Source organism: Varanus komodoensis, unplaced genomic scaffold, assembly GCF_004798865.1.
Source record: "Varanus komodoensis strain SLA01 unplaced genomic scaffold, ASM479886v1 scaffold19, whole genome shotgun sequence".
In the NCBI taxonomy this organism is placed as follows: Eukaryota; Metazoa; Chordata; class Lepidosauria; order Squamata; family Varanidae; genus Varanus; species Varanus komodoensis.
The window spans coordinates 14130119-14146540 of record NW_025335550.1 but is presented as its reverse complement, the minus strand read 5'-3'; the positions used below and the strand labels follow the sequence as shown (position 1 = coordinate 14146540).

The 16422-nt window shown below is 42.1% G+C and overlaps 1 protein-coding gene and 1 long non-coding RNA gene across 3 annotated transcripts; one reads left to right on the top strand and one right to left on the bottom strand.

Moving 5' to 3' along the window:
* Window positions 1-6: 6 nt before the first annotated feature.
* LOC123022146 (coiled-coil domain-containing protein 171-like) lies at window positions 7-8630 on the bottom strand. 2 transcript variants are annotated; one of them, XM_044427588.1, is made up of 3 exons: window positions 8504-8630; window positions 2585-2711; window positions 7-462 (listed from the first exon to the last, which is right to left on the bottom strand). In XM_044427588.1, the coding sequence occupies exons 2-3, from the start codon at window positions 2666-2668 to the stop codon at window positions 265-267; spliced, it is 282 nt and encodes a 93-aa protein (XP_044283523.1). In that variant the 5' UTR covers window positions 2669-2711; window positions 8504-8630; the 3' UTR covers window positions 7-264. The 2 variants fall into 2 exon arrangements, with proteins under 2 accessions (XP_044283523.1, XP_044283522.1); XM_044427587.1 differs by having other exon boundaries at window positions 8432-8612.
* Window positions 8631-8704: 74 nt separating this feature from the next.
* LOC123022148 lies at window positions 8705-12036 on the top strand. Its single transcript, XR_006414474.1, has 2 exons — window positions 8705-8813; window positions 11883-12036. It is a non-coding gene; the product is annotated as an uncharacterized LOC123022148 (long non-coding RNA).
* Window positions 12037-16422: the final 4386 nt, after the last annotated feature.

Genomic DNA, 16422 nt, shown 5'->3' with positions numbered 1-16422 from the left:
TGGGGAGAAAAAACAAAGCTAGGTGACTTGAAGTACTCTAAAAACGTTATTAAAACAAGCATGTATTTTTCTCTTTCTTCTATTTAAATACATAGGAAAATCACAAAAAGTTAGAAATTTACTGGGGCTGTGGATTTCTTACAATTTGCATTGCAATGCTGAATTATTACAGCAAAACAGATTGATCCAGGAACTCACCCATATTTTCTAATGCATGAGAAAGATGGGCAACAAGACAGCCACACTGTACTCACAGTTCATTACTCAGTCTGAGTTTGGAAGCATACCTTGAAGATGTTCAACTTGTTTATTTGCTTCACCTAATTTGTCTTCTGATGAATACCGTTCTAGCCCAACTTCTTTCCTTGCAACTGCAAGTTCATATTCCAGGCTTTGTCGAAGAGCCTCACCTTTCTCAACTTCTGCTCGCAGCTTGGCAATCTGACTTTCATAGTTTGATAGCTGTAAAAGGAAGAGATTAATCCAAACATAAATAACTTTGAAAATATTCAAGTGACATACTATTTGAGACAATTTTTAAATCATTTTGCAATCAGAAGGTGACCTAGTTCACATGTCACAGCAGTTCCCAGAAATTATTGCAGCTGAGGGAAAACAAACTTGCATGCTGCATCCTGCACACTGATTGTTTCTGCTTTCACTTAACAGGTGCTCCTAGGTTGTTGCTGTGAGGGTTGGGCTGGCATAGAATGCTTAGAGATTTAACGACCTGGAGTTGTTGAGTCAACTCTCTGAGTTTCTGGGTTTGGACATCATGACAACAATCCAGGAATGGGAGACTCCTGGACTACTGACTGAAAAAAAGAGGCAGTGAGTGCACAAGAGGCAGTTTACCTTCTCACTTTTGCTTAGACCCAAGAAGTAAATCCAGGAATTCCCATTAAGTGTGAAGTAACTGAAGTGTCCAAAGCTATGAGGAAATCCTGCAATGCTTCCATCAGAAAATGCCTGAGAAATCAGGTAACAGATCAACATAAGATGCAGAGATGTATACAAGATGCCAATGACAAGAATAATGTGCTAGATTCCATTGAGCTTCACTGACTGTCCTCATAATCTATCAAGTAACAAGGAAAAGAAATATCCCCCCCCCCCCCGCTAGATGGAACAGTGACACTACAATGTTTGGTATGTAAGAAAGTCATTCATCACTACTTCTTCAGGAAGGAGGTAATCAGCTGGAATCTCTCAGGTATAACTGGACCTGTAATGAGAAGTCAACATTAAAAGGCCCAACTGGATGTTGCTGGGTGAACATGAAGGGCTGAATGTTGAATACTCAAGCCATGTCACCCACAGAGGGCCAGTGGTTATCTGAGGACTGGTAAAGTCTCGCTGGTAAATCATGGTCCTCCACTTCACATGACATGACCAGCCATGCTTTCAATACCATGGTGATTTAAACAAGTGACAACGGGCAGTGGTGATTGTGCAGAGCGGGTTGATAATGATCAGAGCGTAAGTGGGAAGGAAGTTTCATCTTCTCCTCCCTTGTAGTGCTACTGAGGAAAATCCCCCCTCAGAAGTTGTGATTTTTATTTGAAGGAAATCCCCTGTTGATGTGCTACTGATGAACTGTGTTCCCTCTCCCAAGCAGCTCAATTAGCAGATCACAGTGACTGGAGGATCAGGTATGCACCTGTGTATCTGAACAGACAACATAAACATATTTTTCCCTCCTGCAACAAAATGTCATACCTTCAAGCCCATCTTCTTCCACTAAGTCAACATACAAACAGTGAAACACTATTAGAGCACATGGTTTGCCTGCAGAATTTACTAGTTCCGATTCTGGTCTTCTCCAGGCAGGGGAAGGAACTAATCTTGCCTGACAACCAGAATCCACTGTTAGGGAGCTTCCGATATTCCAAAAATTCGTAACTCCCTTCAATGTCCAATAGGAAATAGATGGCAATCAAATGGGAAGCCATGGAAAAATCCAAAGAACCATGCAACTATCCCCATGTGACCGAGAGAATGTGGTTTCTTCAACAGCACCGCTATCACTCTCTACACCACCCAAGAAACTCCCTTTGACACTGAAGGAGCTTTCAGAAATCAAACTGTGATAAACCAACTATTTGGAGAAAGTCAAAACTTCACTGGGCATGCCCAAGCCTGTAGGCATGACTGAAATCGCTCTTTGGCTCAAAGTCCATTCCAATTTCTTGCTGCACAGTAAGAGGAGGAGCAAAGAAAAAATTAAACAAAATTAAAATCTAATGAAAATAGTTTTTCTCCTTATAGCAAATGTCTTTTTGTCCAGTTAAGAAAGAGGAGGAAAAGCCCAAGGAAAAAGAAAAGTTTGGGGTTGCAGGATGAACTTGCTTGCACTGCCTGATTTTTCAGGGATCAAGGATTGTGTAGCTGCAGCTGCTAACTCTCTGACTCACTACGGTTATTCTTAAAAGACAGCACTGGAACGCCTATATCTATCTTCACAAAAATTCCTTGACACACACATGGGGTAAGAGGAGTGTTGGGTGACAACAGACAAAGCCAAGTCATACAACAAGACAACTGCATGGTATAAAGAAGTCCGGCATACAAATGAAGTATTTACCTCTGCATTATGCTTTGCAGTTATATCCAGTTTCTCTTTCTTGGCTTGATGGAGCTTCCTTCTCAGATCTTCCTTAGTTTCCATTTCAGGCTCACTGTAATTATGTGGAAATGTCTTCTCAGAAGGCCTGCCCCAAAATACAAGGGCTTAAGATTACCATCATTTTCACAGTCATATCACTTTCAAAGAATCAGTACAGCAATCTTAAATGCACTTACTCAGAAGTAAATCCCACTTAAATATACAGGGGTCATTTGCAGGGAAAACCGCATAGGGTAGTTTCAATGAAGCTGTATAAACCTCCAGTCAAAAATAACATTCTAGCATATCTCTTTTAAGTTACAAAGATTATCCATGCTATTCACTGTGCTATTCAATATTTAGGGATCTCTTATTATGCCTTGCCTCACCTTCTCTTTTCATAAGCAGCCCAAGATAAGCGCCTAAATATTCATAATCCTATTCAGAAAAAAATGAATGTCTCAGGTGAGTAGCAGTATGAAAACAGCTGTTGCTTTAAATTATGCCCCATACTGTTACAACCAAGGTCCAAAAGGTCCTAAGGACTATCACTCGTATGTGAACACTGATAATTCCAGATGAATGTTGTTTATAGCCAAAGCTACAGTTCCCTGGAGAAGAATCCTCCAAGAGTTGGAATGGAAGAGCATGGCACTAGCTGGAATGGAAGATGGCACTAGATGGAAGGAGCAGCCAAGAGTGTATTTTGTGCAGAAGTCACATTCAGTTCTGCTACTCAAAACACATTTTTAGGCTCAGGATCCCTTTAACTCTTAAATGTGTATCTTCTGTATTAGAGTCTTGATTAGTGGAACTAGTAAAAAACAAAGCAAAACAAACTGATCTAATACAAAACAAAATAGGCTGCTTACACTTCTACTGTATGGTGAATAAAATATATGAATACATTTACTGCTTTTCTGCAACAGAAAAATCCACAATGGTTTATAAAGTCACAGCAGGCTGTTGTGAGAACCTGTGGAGGGTTTGTTAGAGTAATTTACACTTGGCTTATAAGTTATATTGACAACCCATGACTCATTTGTTGGACCCACAATAAGTTATCAAGTTGTCTAAACCTGGATGACATGACTCATTGTGAGTCAAGTTCACTCTTGCCAAGTAGCTAGGTGATGACTGCCACTGCCATCCACCCCTAAAGGAGCCCAGGAAGCACTGGGGGCAGCTGGCAAAGGCTTCCCTCCACCCCCACAACAGTCAAAAACTGTTTTCAAGTCAATGTAGCTTTCCAACTGCGTTTTTAAAAATCCTTGAGATCACAAAAGCAATCTGAAAAGGCAGCTTTTGCAATCCCAATTTGCCAGCCATGGCAGTCTTTTCAAGATGTCTCAGAGGTACCTCATGGGAAGTCCCCAGGGTAGCAAGATATATTTTAAAATGTTTAAGCCATTGAGTTTCACAAATATTTGTGAGATGTATATCTTTTTGAATTGTTATTGCCATGCAAAGAACAAGTAACTTGTCCAAAAGTATTCATGGAAGATTAGGATGGCAGCAACTAGAGGTTTCAGCTGCATATTGAAGTAATCTAAGCTTCGGTAAGAAAACAAATTTTATTTTAAATAAAAATTGGGAGGAGTAGGATGTCTCAGTGGACAGAAAGGAAGATGTCTGGAGACACATTGGTGTCTGTGGCAACTGGTTGTCTGTTTTCACCCACAGGAGAGGTTTATATATTATCAGCCACCGCATGGGCTGTTCTGCTAGGCCCACTCACACAACAAGCCTCTATCAAACATCAATGGAATTAGGCAGTGGGGGTGGGGGGGGCAGTCCCCTTGCACCTTCAACAGTAGTACAAAAGAGAGAATGTTCACAGGTATAGTTTGATATGCAACCTGTGCCTGGTGAAATCTCATCTTCTATTGCTATTAAAAATGGAGGAGCCCTGTCCACTTTTGCATCTGGACAGCTTAACTAGGAACAGGCCCAGCTTGTAATGCATGAATCAAGTCATATTTCCAATTAATGGAAATCAGTAAGGGCAGGTATTTAGTTTGAAATGTGCCAAGGGAGACTAAATTTACACCAGATGAAAACAGTATGGAGTTTAAATATTGCAGTATTATTGTTACTGTAAGATGAATATGTTTCATTTTTAAGATGAATACAATTACATAGACACATTATTTAAAAAATAGCCCAGTCAACTATGATGTTGTGTAGACAGACATAAACATTATTTTAAATCAGTATATAAAGAGAAAGACCATTGAATCCACAGGTAACAAATGCATGGTTTAATTAACTATGGGTTGTTCCTTTTGCCAGTGTTAACGCAGAGTTTCGCTGCCAGGTGAGCAAAACAAATTGTTGGCTGTTTGGTTAATTCCTGGTTCCTACCCTCTTTGCTCACTCTGCCCCTGTATTTCAAATGTCTTTTTGTTACACTAGGGCTGGAAAATAGAATAGCCGTGGACTTTTTAGCCACTCTTTCTTGCCAACCCTGCAACCTGGCAAAACAACCATGGATAACCCTGAATTTTGAGTTTACACATAATGACCACCCAAGGTATAAAGAACCCAGTGTTCAGAACCCAACCACAAACCATGGGTTTGCTTCATGGGTTGCTTCATAGAATCATAGAATAGTAGAGTTGGAAAGGGTCATGAAGGCCTTCGGGTCCAACCCTCTGTTGTTGCAGGACATCAGCTTACACCATCCCACTCAGATGGCTGTCTAGTTTCTTTTTTAACGTCTCTAGTGTGGGAGAGCCCATGACCTCTCTAGGCAAGTGGTTCCACTGTCAATTGCTCTGACAGTGAGAAAACTTCTCCTGCTATCTAGTCTGAATCTGGGCTGTTGCAACTTGAATTGATTATTCCATGTCCCTCACTTGTGGTTAGCAATCAGTTATCCCATTTTTCTAGTTTCACTCATAACAACAAACTACAGTTCAACACAGTGTAGGTTGTGGCTACATGTGTAAACCCATGCACAATATGCAGAAGACTAAAGCTTCTATTGTATACCCACTAACCTGGGAGTAGTTCCTGATGAGTGAGACTAAATTCTCAGTAAGCATATTAAAGATTTTAATTGCTTTGCTTATTTTTAAACTGTGACATCCCCATTCTTTACAGAAAGTGACAAAAAACCCAATTGAGAAATGAAAACAGCAGTTTGGAATTACAGCACAAACAGAATTGAAATGTAAGCAGAAATTAAACTGGATGAAAAGCCAGCAGGAAAGTAGGCTTAGAGTTCAATCCTATGCATGTTTAGACAGAAAAAAACCTGACAACTCCAAACATGCCCCAGCCAGCTGCACTGGGGCTTTTACTCTCCAAGAGACAATAGCAAGACTGGAAAAGCTGCCCTGAAAAGGCTTAACTTGAGAAGAAGTTGAAGCCAGTTTAAAATGAAAGTAGGGTTGCTTCTCTGAGAGCACTGTATAACATGGGCACCTGAGCTGAAAAGGCCCAGCTCATTGTAAAATAATGATATTGTAGCATTAAATATCATAAGGAAGGGACATAAATAGTAATTTTAAAAAACAGCTTAGAAGAATCATCTTGACATTTTTGTTGATGAACAAAACGGGATGGGTAGAAACAGCTAAAAATGTATGACATTATATGTGAAGGTCACAGTCCATCATACACAAATTCACAAGCTTATGCATATTTACTCTGAACAAAGCTGTACTGTGTTCATTCAGTCTTAGCTTCATGTAGCTGCATACAGGACTGCAGCTTTTGGTGCGCTTGTCTACTCAGGAGTACATACCTTTAAGTTCAATGGGAGTTGCTCTCAGTTAAGTATGTAAGGGATTTCTGCCTATGATTTTACGTTTGTGTTGGTTTGTGTGTTTAAAACATGTATTTAGTGCACTGAAGTAATTCCAGTTTAGTGCACTTAAACAGAAATCCAGCTGATCTTCCCTATTTGCTCCTGCACAGAGGAAGTTCCCAAAATGTCATTCAGATCAAAAATATTCTGAGCAGTGAGCAATACTGTAGATACAGCTGGGTTCATAAGACACTGCCTTAGCATGCTGTTCAAACCTCTGATGATTTTCTCAGGATGGCTTCATTTCGGCTTTAAGACATCTAACAAGCCATCACTTATTGCAGGGATCATTTAACCTTCCATGGCTTGCCTTGTCATCCAAATGCAGATGTCATGACCCCACAATCCCTGTGTCACTCTGCCCATTGCTGAGCACTAATGAGAGGCACCTGCAAAGCACCAGTGGTGCAAATGAACAGATCTCACCAGCTTCCCTGCCAATCAGACTGCCCATTCAGGGCTTGGGGAGATGCTATAGGGCAGCTTTGCTGCCTGTGTCTGCTATGTGCCAGCCATGGGTGGGGGGGGAAGGAAGCACATTCTCCTGGATCTACCTGGGATTAATTCCAGAACACAATTCCCCCCACAATCCACTGTACCAATCATCCTATAGAATGACTGACACAGCAGGGCAGGAGAGGAAGAGGCACATTCTCCCAGGTCTACCCAGGAGTAAGCACAGGGAACATGATCCCTCTGCCATGCCAATCACCCTGCAGGGCAGTTTGCATGCCAGGAGCAGGGAAATAACAGTTCATTCCCTGCCACTGCCAGTCCTGGCGCAGTGAGGTTGCCAAGCAACCTGTCTCTGCTGTGATCAACAGTGGGAGCTACCTGACAGCTGCCTAAAAGTGCTGCTTGGGCCCTTTTGGGCAGTTGCCACCCCTACTACACTCCCCTCAGTGTGCACACACAGTGGGAAGGCTGAGTGGGGAACAGCTTCCTCAAGAGCACCACTGTACCATATTGTTTGCTGGCCAGAGCAGGGGCCCCAGGTAATGTTAAGGCCAGGGTGACTACATGGCCGTTCTGTACTTTAGGTGTCATACACAGTCACCCAGTAAAAGGAACCCTTTAGTGTTGCTTCCATTCACCACTCATTTGCCACACAGATTACATGATTAATTGCAGTATGCAAGTAGGTGAGCTTAAAGATTAATCACATCACTTACTATTTGCAGTCACAGCAATCTAATCTCAGCTTTGTTCCTTTGCTCAAACTGGTTGATAGTGGACCCTACTCATCTGTCAGTGCAATTCTATATATGTCTACTCAGAAGTAACCCCTACTGAGTGTCATGGTGCTTACTCCAAGATACATGAATATAGGCTTAAAGCTGAAGAAGCTAAAAAGAGTCAATCTAAAAAGGTTCAAGATAAAATTCTATGAAGGACAATCTGAAACTCATTAGCACCGACTAAGATTTTACATGGCACGCTAGGCTAGAAAATGATACACATTCATAACCTCACAAGGGAAGTGTGTGTTATGTAGGTGACAAATTCAAGTTTTAAAAGTTGCAAAATGCTTGAAGTCAGCATACCTATTGCATTAATTTTCCTCTCCTAGCATTACAACACCTATTCCGTTAATTTTGCTCACCTAGCATTTCATCTTTTTTTTTCCTTTCTGGGAATCCTCTTTGCTTATAACAGCTGCAGGGTAGGCAGACATTCAACAAGTGACCTCTCAGAGCTACGACAGACTGACTCTACCTGACAAGTTTCTACCCGCTACGGCAACATTCAGGAGCTGTGCTGGGGGAGGGGGGGCAGCAATCCTATTGCGATACAACTTGTTTGTCCTTGCCTCCTCCTAAGGCAATTGTTCCTTCTCGCACACGACCACAAAGGCTGCAGGGCGTGACTACTTCGCCTCGGCTGTAACTGCCACACATCGCCTAACAGGCTTTATTCGTCTAAAAAGCTACACAAACAAACCGAAGAACTTGGCTCAACTTCCTCTCCTAAATCCCTGGGCTTCAACTATTCCCCTGCCAGCCTCTGCTTACTCAAGGAAATCGCTGCCCCACCAATATGCCATATCCTCACGTTCCATCTCCGTTGCTCTTCCGTCTTCATACCTGCCCGCCGTGCTTGCACTTGAGAGCAAGAGCACGAAGTCAGTAACAACCAAAGCAAAACGACGCAAGGCACTAGGACCCAGGGATACAAGGGAAGGCCAAGCCACGCCCAGCGTCTCCCGGGAGAGGTTTTGCAACGGCTACTTCCGGTACCACAAGCCCTGAGGAAATGGCCACCAACCCAACAACTTGATCCCTCCTTCGGGCCTCAGAACACAGCCTCTTATTGGAAGAACGGAAAATTGTGACGCCAGCGCTCGAAATTGGAAGGGAGCTGATGATTCGCTCCGACTCAGATTGCGTCCACCCGGTAAAACGAGCATGCGCGGTGGAGTGGGGAGGCTCCCGGTCTTTTTGCCGCTTTAAACCACGCAAATAGCCGTTAAAGGGGAAGGCGCTGGGAGCAGCGGGCTCTTTAAGAGTAGGGAACACGTGTGTAACGAACGCATGTTTTCACGGTTCCTTTTAGCTCAAGCTTCTCCACCCTGGCGGCTCGGAATGCAACGCACCCAAGGGCACTAGGCTGAAAAATGCTCTCTAGGCAATATATTTGCCGCTTAAAGAGCCCAATCCTAAACATATTTACTTACCGGTAAACCCCATTGGATTTGGTGGGAGTATTCCCAAGTAGGATTGCAGCCAAAGTGGCCTTGTTAATATAAGACATCTCAGCATCGAAACTGAAATACAATTGGCAATGCTTGTAGATGTAAAGTCAATTTTTAATAGTTAATAGGTATAAAAACCTATGAGTTGTATCCAGTGTTGATCCTACTTAAAGTAGTCCCATTGAATGGAATTTTAGTCTAATCCTGGATACAACACCATATTTATAGTATGTGCTTTATAAGGGGTGCATCTTTTTATTCAATTTATAAATAAATTTAACAGGTTTTGTTCCTCTCCATATTTACCAAAGCTCCACAATTCCAGGAAATTGCAGCTGCTAAGGGACTAAGGACTGTTACTTAGGTGATACACATATGTTGTGGTTAGTTTCAGTTTCATTACAACATTGGATAAGTCCCAAATTTGTTTATTCACTGCACCAGATGACTGGATTCACAAGATCAAAGAAAGAAAAGTCCCCCCTCAGCCATGCTGCCTCATTTCCATCATTACCTGTGCCAGGTGTCATCTGATCCCACCAAGGCTAAGCAGCAGGAATGGCTTCCAAAGCACTCTGGTGCTCTAGAAAAAGCCATGGGTTGTGGGGTGATTTGGAAACCACCCTCACTCCCATCTCTCTGGGTTTGAACAACATGGAACAAGTAATTATGAATGGGAGGTTACACACAATCCAGGGTAGGGAAAAGAAGTTACAGTGCTTTATCATGCAAGAAACTTAGAATGTGTACTACAGAAGCTACCATGAAGCTGAAAACTACAGTGCTAAAATACCCCACTGGTAACTGAAAGCATCCATGTATAAGAAAACTAAGATCATGGCATCCGGTCCTATCACTTCCTGGCAGACAGAGATAGGGAAGAAAGGGAGGTAGTGACAGATTTTATTTTCCTGGGCTCCAAGTTCACCGCAGATGGTGACTGCAGCCAAGAAATTAAAAGACACTTGCTCCTAGGGAGGAAAGCTATGGCAAATCTAGACAGCATACTAAAAAGCAGAGACATCACCTTGCCAACATAAGTGTGTATAGTCAAGGCTATGGTTTTCCCAATTGCAATGTATGGCTGTGAAAGTTGGACCATAAGGAAGGCTGAGCACCAAAGAATTGAGGCCTTTGAACTGTGCTGCTGGAGAAGACTCCTGCAAGTCCCTTGGACTGCAAGGAGATCAAACCAGCCAGTCTTAGAGGAGATCAACCCTGACTGCTCTTTAGAAGGCCAGATTTGAAGATGAAACTCAAATGCAGTGGTACCTCAGCTCACGAACGCCTTGGTTCACAACCAAATTGGGGTGCGAACAAAAATTTCCTGGACATTTTGAAGTGGAGCGCAAACTCTGCATTGGGTGGTGACCAAGATCGTAGCCATCTCCCCACCCGACCCCCCGAGTGGGGAGATGGCCACAATCGCAGTTGTGTTCGTGCAGGGAAGATGTGCATGATCACAGGAGTGATCCCGAGTGGGGAGCTGGCCGCGATCGTGCTGGGGGTGGGGGGTGGGAGATGGACGAGATCACGACCACCTCTCCTACCCCCAGCACGCCCCATTTGCGCCCATCTCTCCCTCCCCCAGCACACCTGCAATCACTCCTATCTCTCCCCCCCCCAGCGCACTAGGATGACAGGCACGTGCAGGGATGACAGGTGCGATCTCAGTTGTGCTGGTGGGTGGCGGGGAGATGGCTGCGCTCGGGGTGGGGAGTTGGGCACGATCTTTGTTCTTTGTCACTTTGCTTCACATTTTTCTGATTTAAAAAAAATGTTACAGAATGGATTAGCCTTATTTACATTGAACCTTATGGGGAAATTTAACTTTGCTCATGACCAATTTGAGTCACAACCAGAGTCCTGGAACGGATTAAGTTAGTGAGCCAAGGTACTACTGTACTTTGGCCGCCTAATGAGAAGGAACAACTCGTGGGAGAAGAGCCTAATGCTGGGAACGATTGACGGCAAATGGAGACAGGGACGGCAGAGAATGAGGTGGCTAAATGGAGTCACTGAAGCAGTGGGTGTGAGCTCAGGTGGACTCCGGGGGATGGTGGAGGACAGGAAGGCCTTGGAATGTTGTCCATGGGGTTGCGATGGGTCAGACGCGACTTTACAACTAACAACATAATGATAAGAGTTGAAAGAGCAGTTCAGGATCATTCAGTGCAGTCCCTGCCTCAAGTATGGCATTTTAATTCATCTTTCTAGTTAGTCATTTGAGGCTGATACATATCTACTTAACCAGAAATAAGCCACTTGAAACTCAATGAGTCTTACTTTTGGGTAGACATGTATTAGGCCTACATTGTAAGTGACATAATGGCCAGGATAAGGCCTAATGTTGCACTAATGAGAGCCAGTGTGGTGTAGTGGTTAAGAGTGTGGGACTGGGACTCAGACGATCCGGGTTCAAGTCCCCACTCAGCCATGGAGCCAACTGGGTGACTTTGGGCCAGTCACAGACTCTCAGCCCAACCTCCCTCACAGGGTTGTTGTTGTGGGGATAAGATGGAGGAGGAGAAGATGTAAGCTGCCTTGAGCCCTTTGTAGGAAAAAAGCAGGATATAAATCAAAAATTAAATAAATATTGCCAACACAGTATCATGCCTGGAGGTAATGTGATGTGAGTAGTTTTTAAGATCTAAGAATGTACCCCGTGTGTGTGTGCGCGCACTTTATTAAAAGGAAACACAGATTAACTGTATTGGCGTCAAATATGTTTCTGCTTGGATTATTATGCTACCTGACTTGTTTTCTTGCAGACCCACATCTAAATTGACTGCAGTGACAGAAGAATTACAGACATAGATGATCCAATGGTGCTTCATACATTGCAAGATGGATTAATATTCTGTTTGATGCCCGGGAGTTGATATTTCCTTCAGCCTCAGGGAATAAACATGATATACAGTCTAATCAATTCACTGTATGAGTTATAGAGAGTGATCATACGGTCACTAGATATCCGGGGGGTGGGGGGCAGTGCATGGTATATGTGAATTCCCAGAGCTCTGTCAAGCTGGGAACCTACACTTTGATACCCCTCTGCCCCTCACAGCAGCCTAGAAGGAACCATGCTCTGGCCTCCTTGAGGTCAGGAAATCAACCTGAGAGAAGGAGTAAAGGGGATATTTTGCAGGCTGGAGAGGAGGAAACTAGGTACCCTAGGATGCAAAATACAATGGCCTTTCTTCCTCCACTGAAGAACCTCAGCTAGAGAGCAAAGAATGGCTTTCCAGCTAAAAGGCAGAGCAGGAGGCACAGAGTTCATCTCTGTTGCTCCTTCCACTCTGCAATGGATGCTTGTAAGCCTCCAAATTTGGGGACATATGAACACTGAGGGCACAGTCAAGAGGAATGCACTTTTAATGGGTTTATGGTCACCTAGTGTGCTTCATCACTGAATGGGCATTTAAACCCACTTTTCCCTAACTGAAGTCCACTGTTCAAATCACAACACTATGCCTACTCTCATTCACTCAGACTCAATGTAAGTGGCATTGCTGTATGTACCTCTCAATCCTTATTGTGATTTGCCATACAATAAATTATATGGTGTGGTGGTGAAGAGCACAGGACTGGGACTCAGATGATCTGGGTTCTAGTCCCTGCTCAGCCATGGAGCCAACTGGGTGACTTTGGGCCAGCCACAGACTCTCAGCCCAACCTACCTCACAGGGTTGTTGTGGGGATATGATGGAGGAGGAGAATGATGTAACCTGCCTTGAGTCCTTTGTAGGAAAAAGGCAGGATATAAATCGAAAAATAAAAATAAAAAAATAAATATGTACCAGTGAGGGGAGGGTTACAAAATCATCAGCTATGTTGACAACCAAATAAGTTTGGATCACCCCTCAGTAAGACTCTGGTGCTGTTTACAGCAATTATTTCAACAATTATTTCTAAAACCCTGTGGTCACAATTTTTCCACCTTAAACATGCATTAACAAAAGTGTTGGCCAATCCCATAAGGCATCAGACTACACAAAAGATTATGCTCAAAGCTAGTAGTGATATACTGATGTCCCTCAGCTTCATAATCACTACACTTAGTAAATGCTGCCAAGATTGTTGCCAAAATGGAAGACTGATAAGAGTGAACTGACAGCAAGTTTACCAGTGCTCCAAACCGTGTAGGAAAAAAATAATGGAACAACCCAAATGGAGAAAAGTAGTAACCCCAAATCAACTCTTATTAGGATTACTTGGACTGAACATAGTGAGTATAGGATAATGAAACAAGTACATGGATGGAGGAGGAACACTGCAATATTTTGTTCAATACAAATAGTTGGGTTTAGTTTACCATTTGAATTAAGAAAGCATGAAAGGGAGTTGTGAGCTGGCTGAAGCCAAAACATCCTTGGGGTACAGTTGTTCTTTGGGAGAGCTGATGTAGCTATGCAGTCTGCTGAGGGAATCAGTTTGCCTCTATTATGCTCTGCTTGTGTACTTGTAAATATAACAAATATGACAAAGACACCGTAAGTCTCCAGTGTACTCTCATAGAGAAGAGGAAAAACCCTGTGGCCTTGCTGCTAAAAAATTTCACTCTTTCAGAAAAGACACGAGTGAATACACATGCTCATGTTTTATTTAGGCCATATTCCTGTCAAAAAAGCTCAAAATGAAACAAAGCTCTAGGAAATAGTATTCTAGAATTTGATCCTACATAGTGACTCCCCACCCAAGTTAGTCACACCTGTCCCATTGATATCAATGGGACCTATTAGAGCAAATAACAAGATGCATTAATTTGAACAGGACTTAAGTGTGGTTAACCTTAGCTGGACTGGTATCTGTATCTCCAGGCTCAGCATACCCACATAATATCCATTTAATTTTTTAATGCTCATGTACATGGAACTTAAACAGAGTCCTCCAGTGCCCCAAATCTTTAATTTTTTATCCATAATGACGAAATGTATAATTTTCTATTTTGTCTTGTAGAAGCAACATAGTTATCAGACTCAGATTTTGATCTACATTCATCAGTTTTAATTTCAGCTTGCTCTTTTAACTATTCCTGTTTTGGAAATAACACAATAAAACCAGATGGAGGAAGGATTCATGAATCAGAGTAGGAATAAATGGAAATATGCAAAGAGAACCACTATTTTTCCTTGTTTAATTGCAATTTGTTCCTATATAACTCTGACCCTTGTCTGAACAATGTTTTAGTATACAATTCAGGAGTTGTTTTTATTATAGTAGCAACTCTATTATCAGTGTGAGGAAACTTGCTGTATCAATTATTGATTTTTTAATGGAGTAGCAAAACAGTAACAGCCTGAACTTTTCCCAAAACTATTTAATTCAAATTAATAGGGTTTTGCCTCTGGGCAAGAACATCAGCCAAACTGTAAAACAGCAAAGTAGATACCATTATGCTTGTTCTTTTTAATTTACATTTGAATTTGCTTGGGAGAAGGACAATTTGCTTTATTATTCCAGGCTAAGTTTATCTTTTCTGTTTTCAGATTGCTCTTCCAAAGATATCAGTAAGGATTGTTATCTTTTTTTCCCTAAAAAGCTTCAGAAGAGCACAAAGGACTGTAAACAGTAAATGATTTGAGGCAGGCCTTAGCCCTAAAGGCTCTTTAAGATGCCAGGGTCAGTTCAGGGACAAGTGAAGTAATCAGAAAGAACTTTTAAATACATACAGAACACAGTAGTTTTGTATCAACTACAAACTGTTTTTGTGCTGATAGTTTAGAAAACTAAGTTTCCAAGTAGGTTCAAGACCTGGCAGAATTACTTTTCTTTCTAGAATGTGGTTATTTTTATTCATTATATTTTTATCCCATCTTTAAAAACTATTGGGCTACATACCTGTATCATTTGGGGATTTTGAGGACAGTTCATACTACAGGTGGTTTCACATGAACAGCTATTAAATTTTTAAAAATTCCAGCCTCTCTCAGGACAGGTGACCAAAGCATCCTTCTGTTGCCATGCACTGCCAGAAACAAGTGTTTTCACTCATTTCTGCTTGTTTTACAACCTGTGGCACAGCAACCTGTGGATGCTGTTTGTGAATATGCAATAAAGGATACCGCCCATACAGCTCACAATGGCAACTGTACAGGACCAATTTCAGATAAGGACAGAGGTGCCATGCAGGAATGTTAAGCCCTTACCACATGCTTAGTAACTAGGCTTGAGCCTGTTACTTCAAATTTCAAGCAGGAAGGTAGTCAGGTGGATTTATGTATTACTTTTATATCTCCTCATCCCTCCAAGGTAGAGCAGCATTTTGGCTTCTCTCAACAAGCCCACGAAGTAAGTTGAACTGAGAGAAAACAATGAATCTAAAGGCACCCAGTGAGCTCCTGAGCAGTGCTTTGAATTATACATAAGAATGTAAGGATTAGTCCTAGGTCCAGTAAATCTCACATTGTTTCCATCAGGCCCCAAGCAGAAGCCTCTTAAAGTTCACAAGCATCTGGACACAAAACTGCTGCATCATATCCTGTTCCAGGAGCAGATAATGTTTCTGTACATGAAAGCTCAATTCTAGTTATCATGGTAATGTTATGCAAAAAGCTGTGATAATACTTCTCAAGTTAAATAACCAAGACTGCCAACAGAGTGAGGCAATTCCTTCGTTTATTGCAATAGACAGGGAGAGCCAGCTCTATCAGAATCTCTCCAAAGTACAAACACACAAAAGCAACTGTTTTTACCTCTCAATCCATCTACCACAGTCCTCCCCTTTTCCCTCACTGGGTAAGGAATTAAGGGGTTACACTCTTTCAGTCCGCCTACTTCATATCTCCTATCTCATCCCACTACATATATCACATGTGCATTATAATTAGTCCATTGTGTATTCAAGGTGTGTGAGTTAATATTCATCAACCTATTATGCCTGCATGCTTAAAACTACAAGTTCACTCCTCTCTAATTTCACCTTGCCCTACAACCCCCTATCTCATAAAACCATTGGGAGGATGAGATAGGAAGTAGCAAATTTTCTTTCAAGCCAGTTATCTTTTTCTCCCCTCCACATTCCTTCAGACAGGCTTCATGGCTTGGTTGTATGCCTCTCTGTTTCTCAATCACTGAGTTACTTCCTTCAGTAATCCTCACTGAAAAATCTATCCTCTGTGAATCTGTCAGTAAGAAAAAAAATGTAAGATTCTTTCTGTCCTTTGGCATACAATAATGTGCAATTTGAATTCACAACCATACTCAAACTGAAACAAAAGCACAATAACTATCTACATCAGTAGGTTGGTAACCATAAAAACTTAAGACCTGTACTGGTTCAGATCAAAGGCCCATCTGGTCCAGCATTCT

What these genes read in the sequence shown, in the direction of transcription:
- LOC123022146 (XM_044427587.1), bottom strand. Translation starts at nt 8,478, where the DNA reads ATGGAACGTGAGGATATGGCATATTGGTGGGGCAGCGATTTCCTTGA. An exon ending in TGGGGCAGCGATTTCCTTGA is followed by an intron (nt 2,712 to 8,431) that starts GTAAGCAGAGGC and finishes ATTTTGGGGCAG; the next exon opens with GCCTTCTGAGAAGACATTTC. An exon ending in CTGCAAAGCATAATGCAGAG is followed by an intron (nt 463 to 2,584) that starts GTAAATACTTCA and finishes TTCCTTTTACAG; the next exon opens with CTATCAAACTATGAAAGTCA.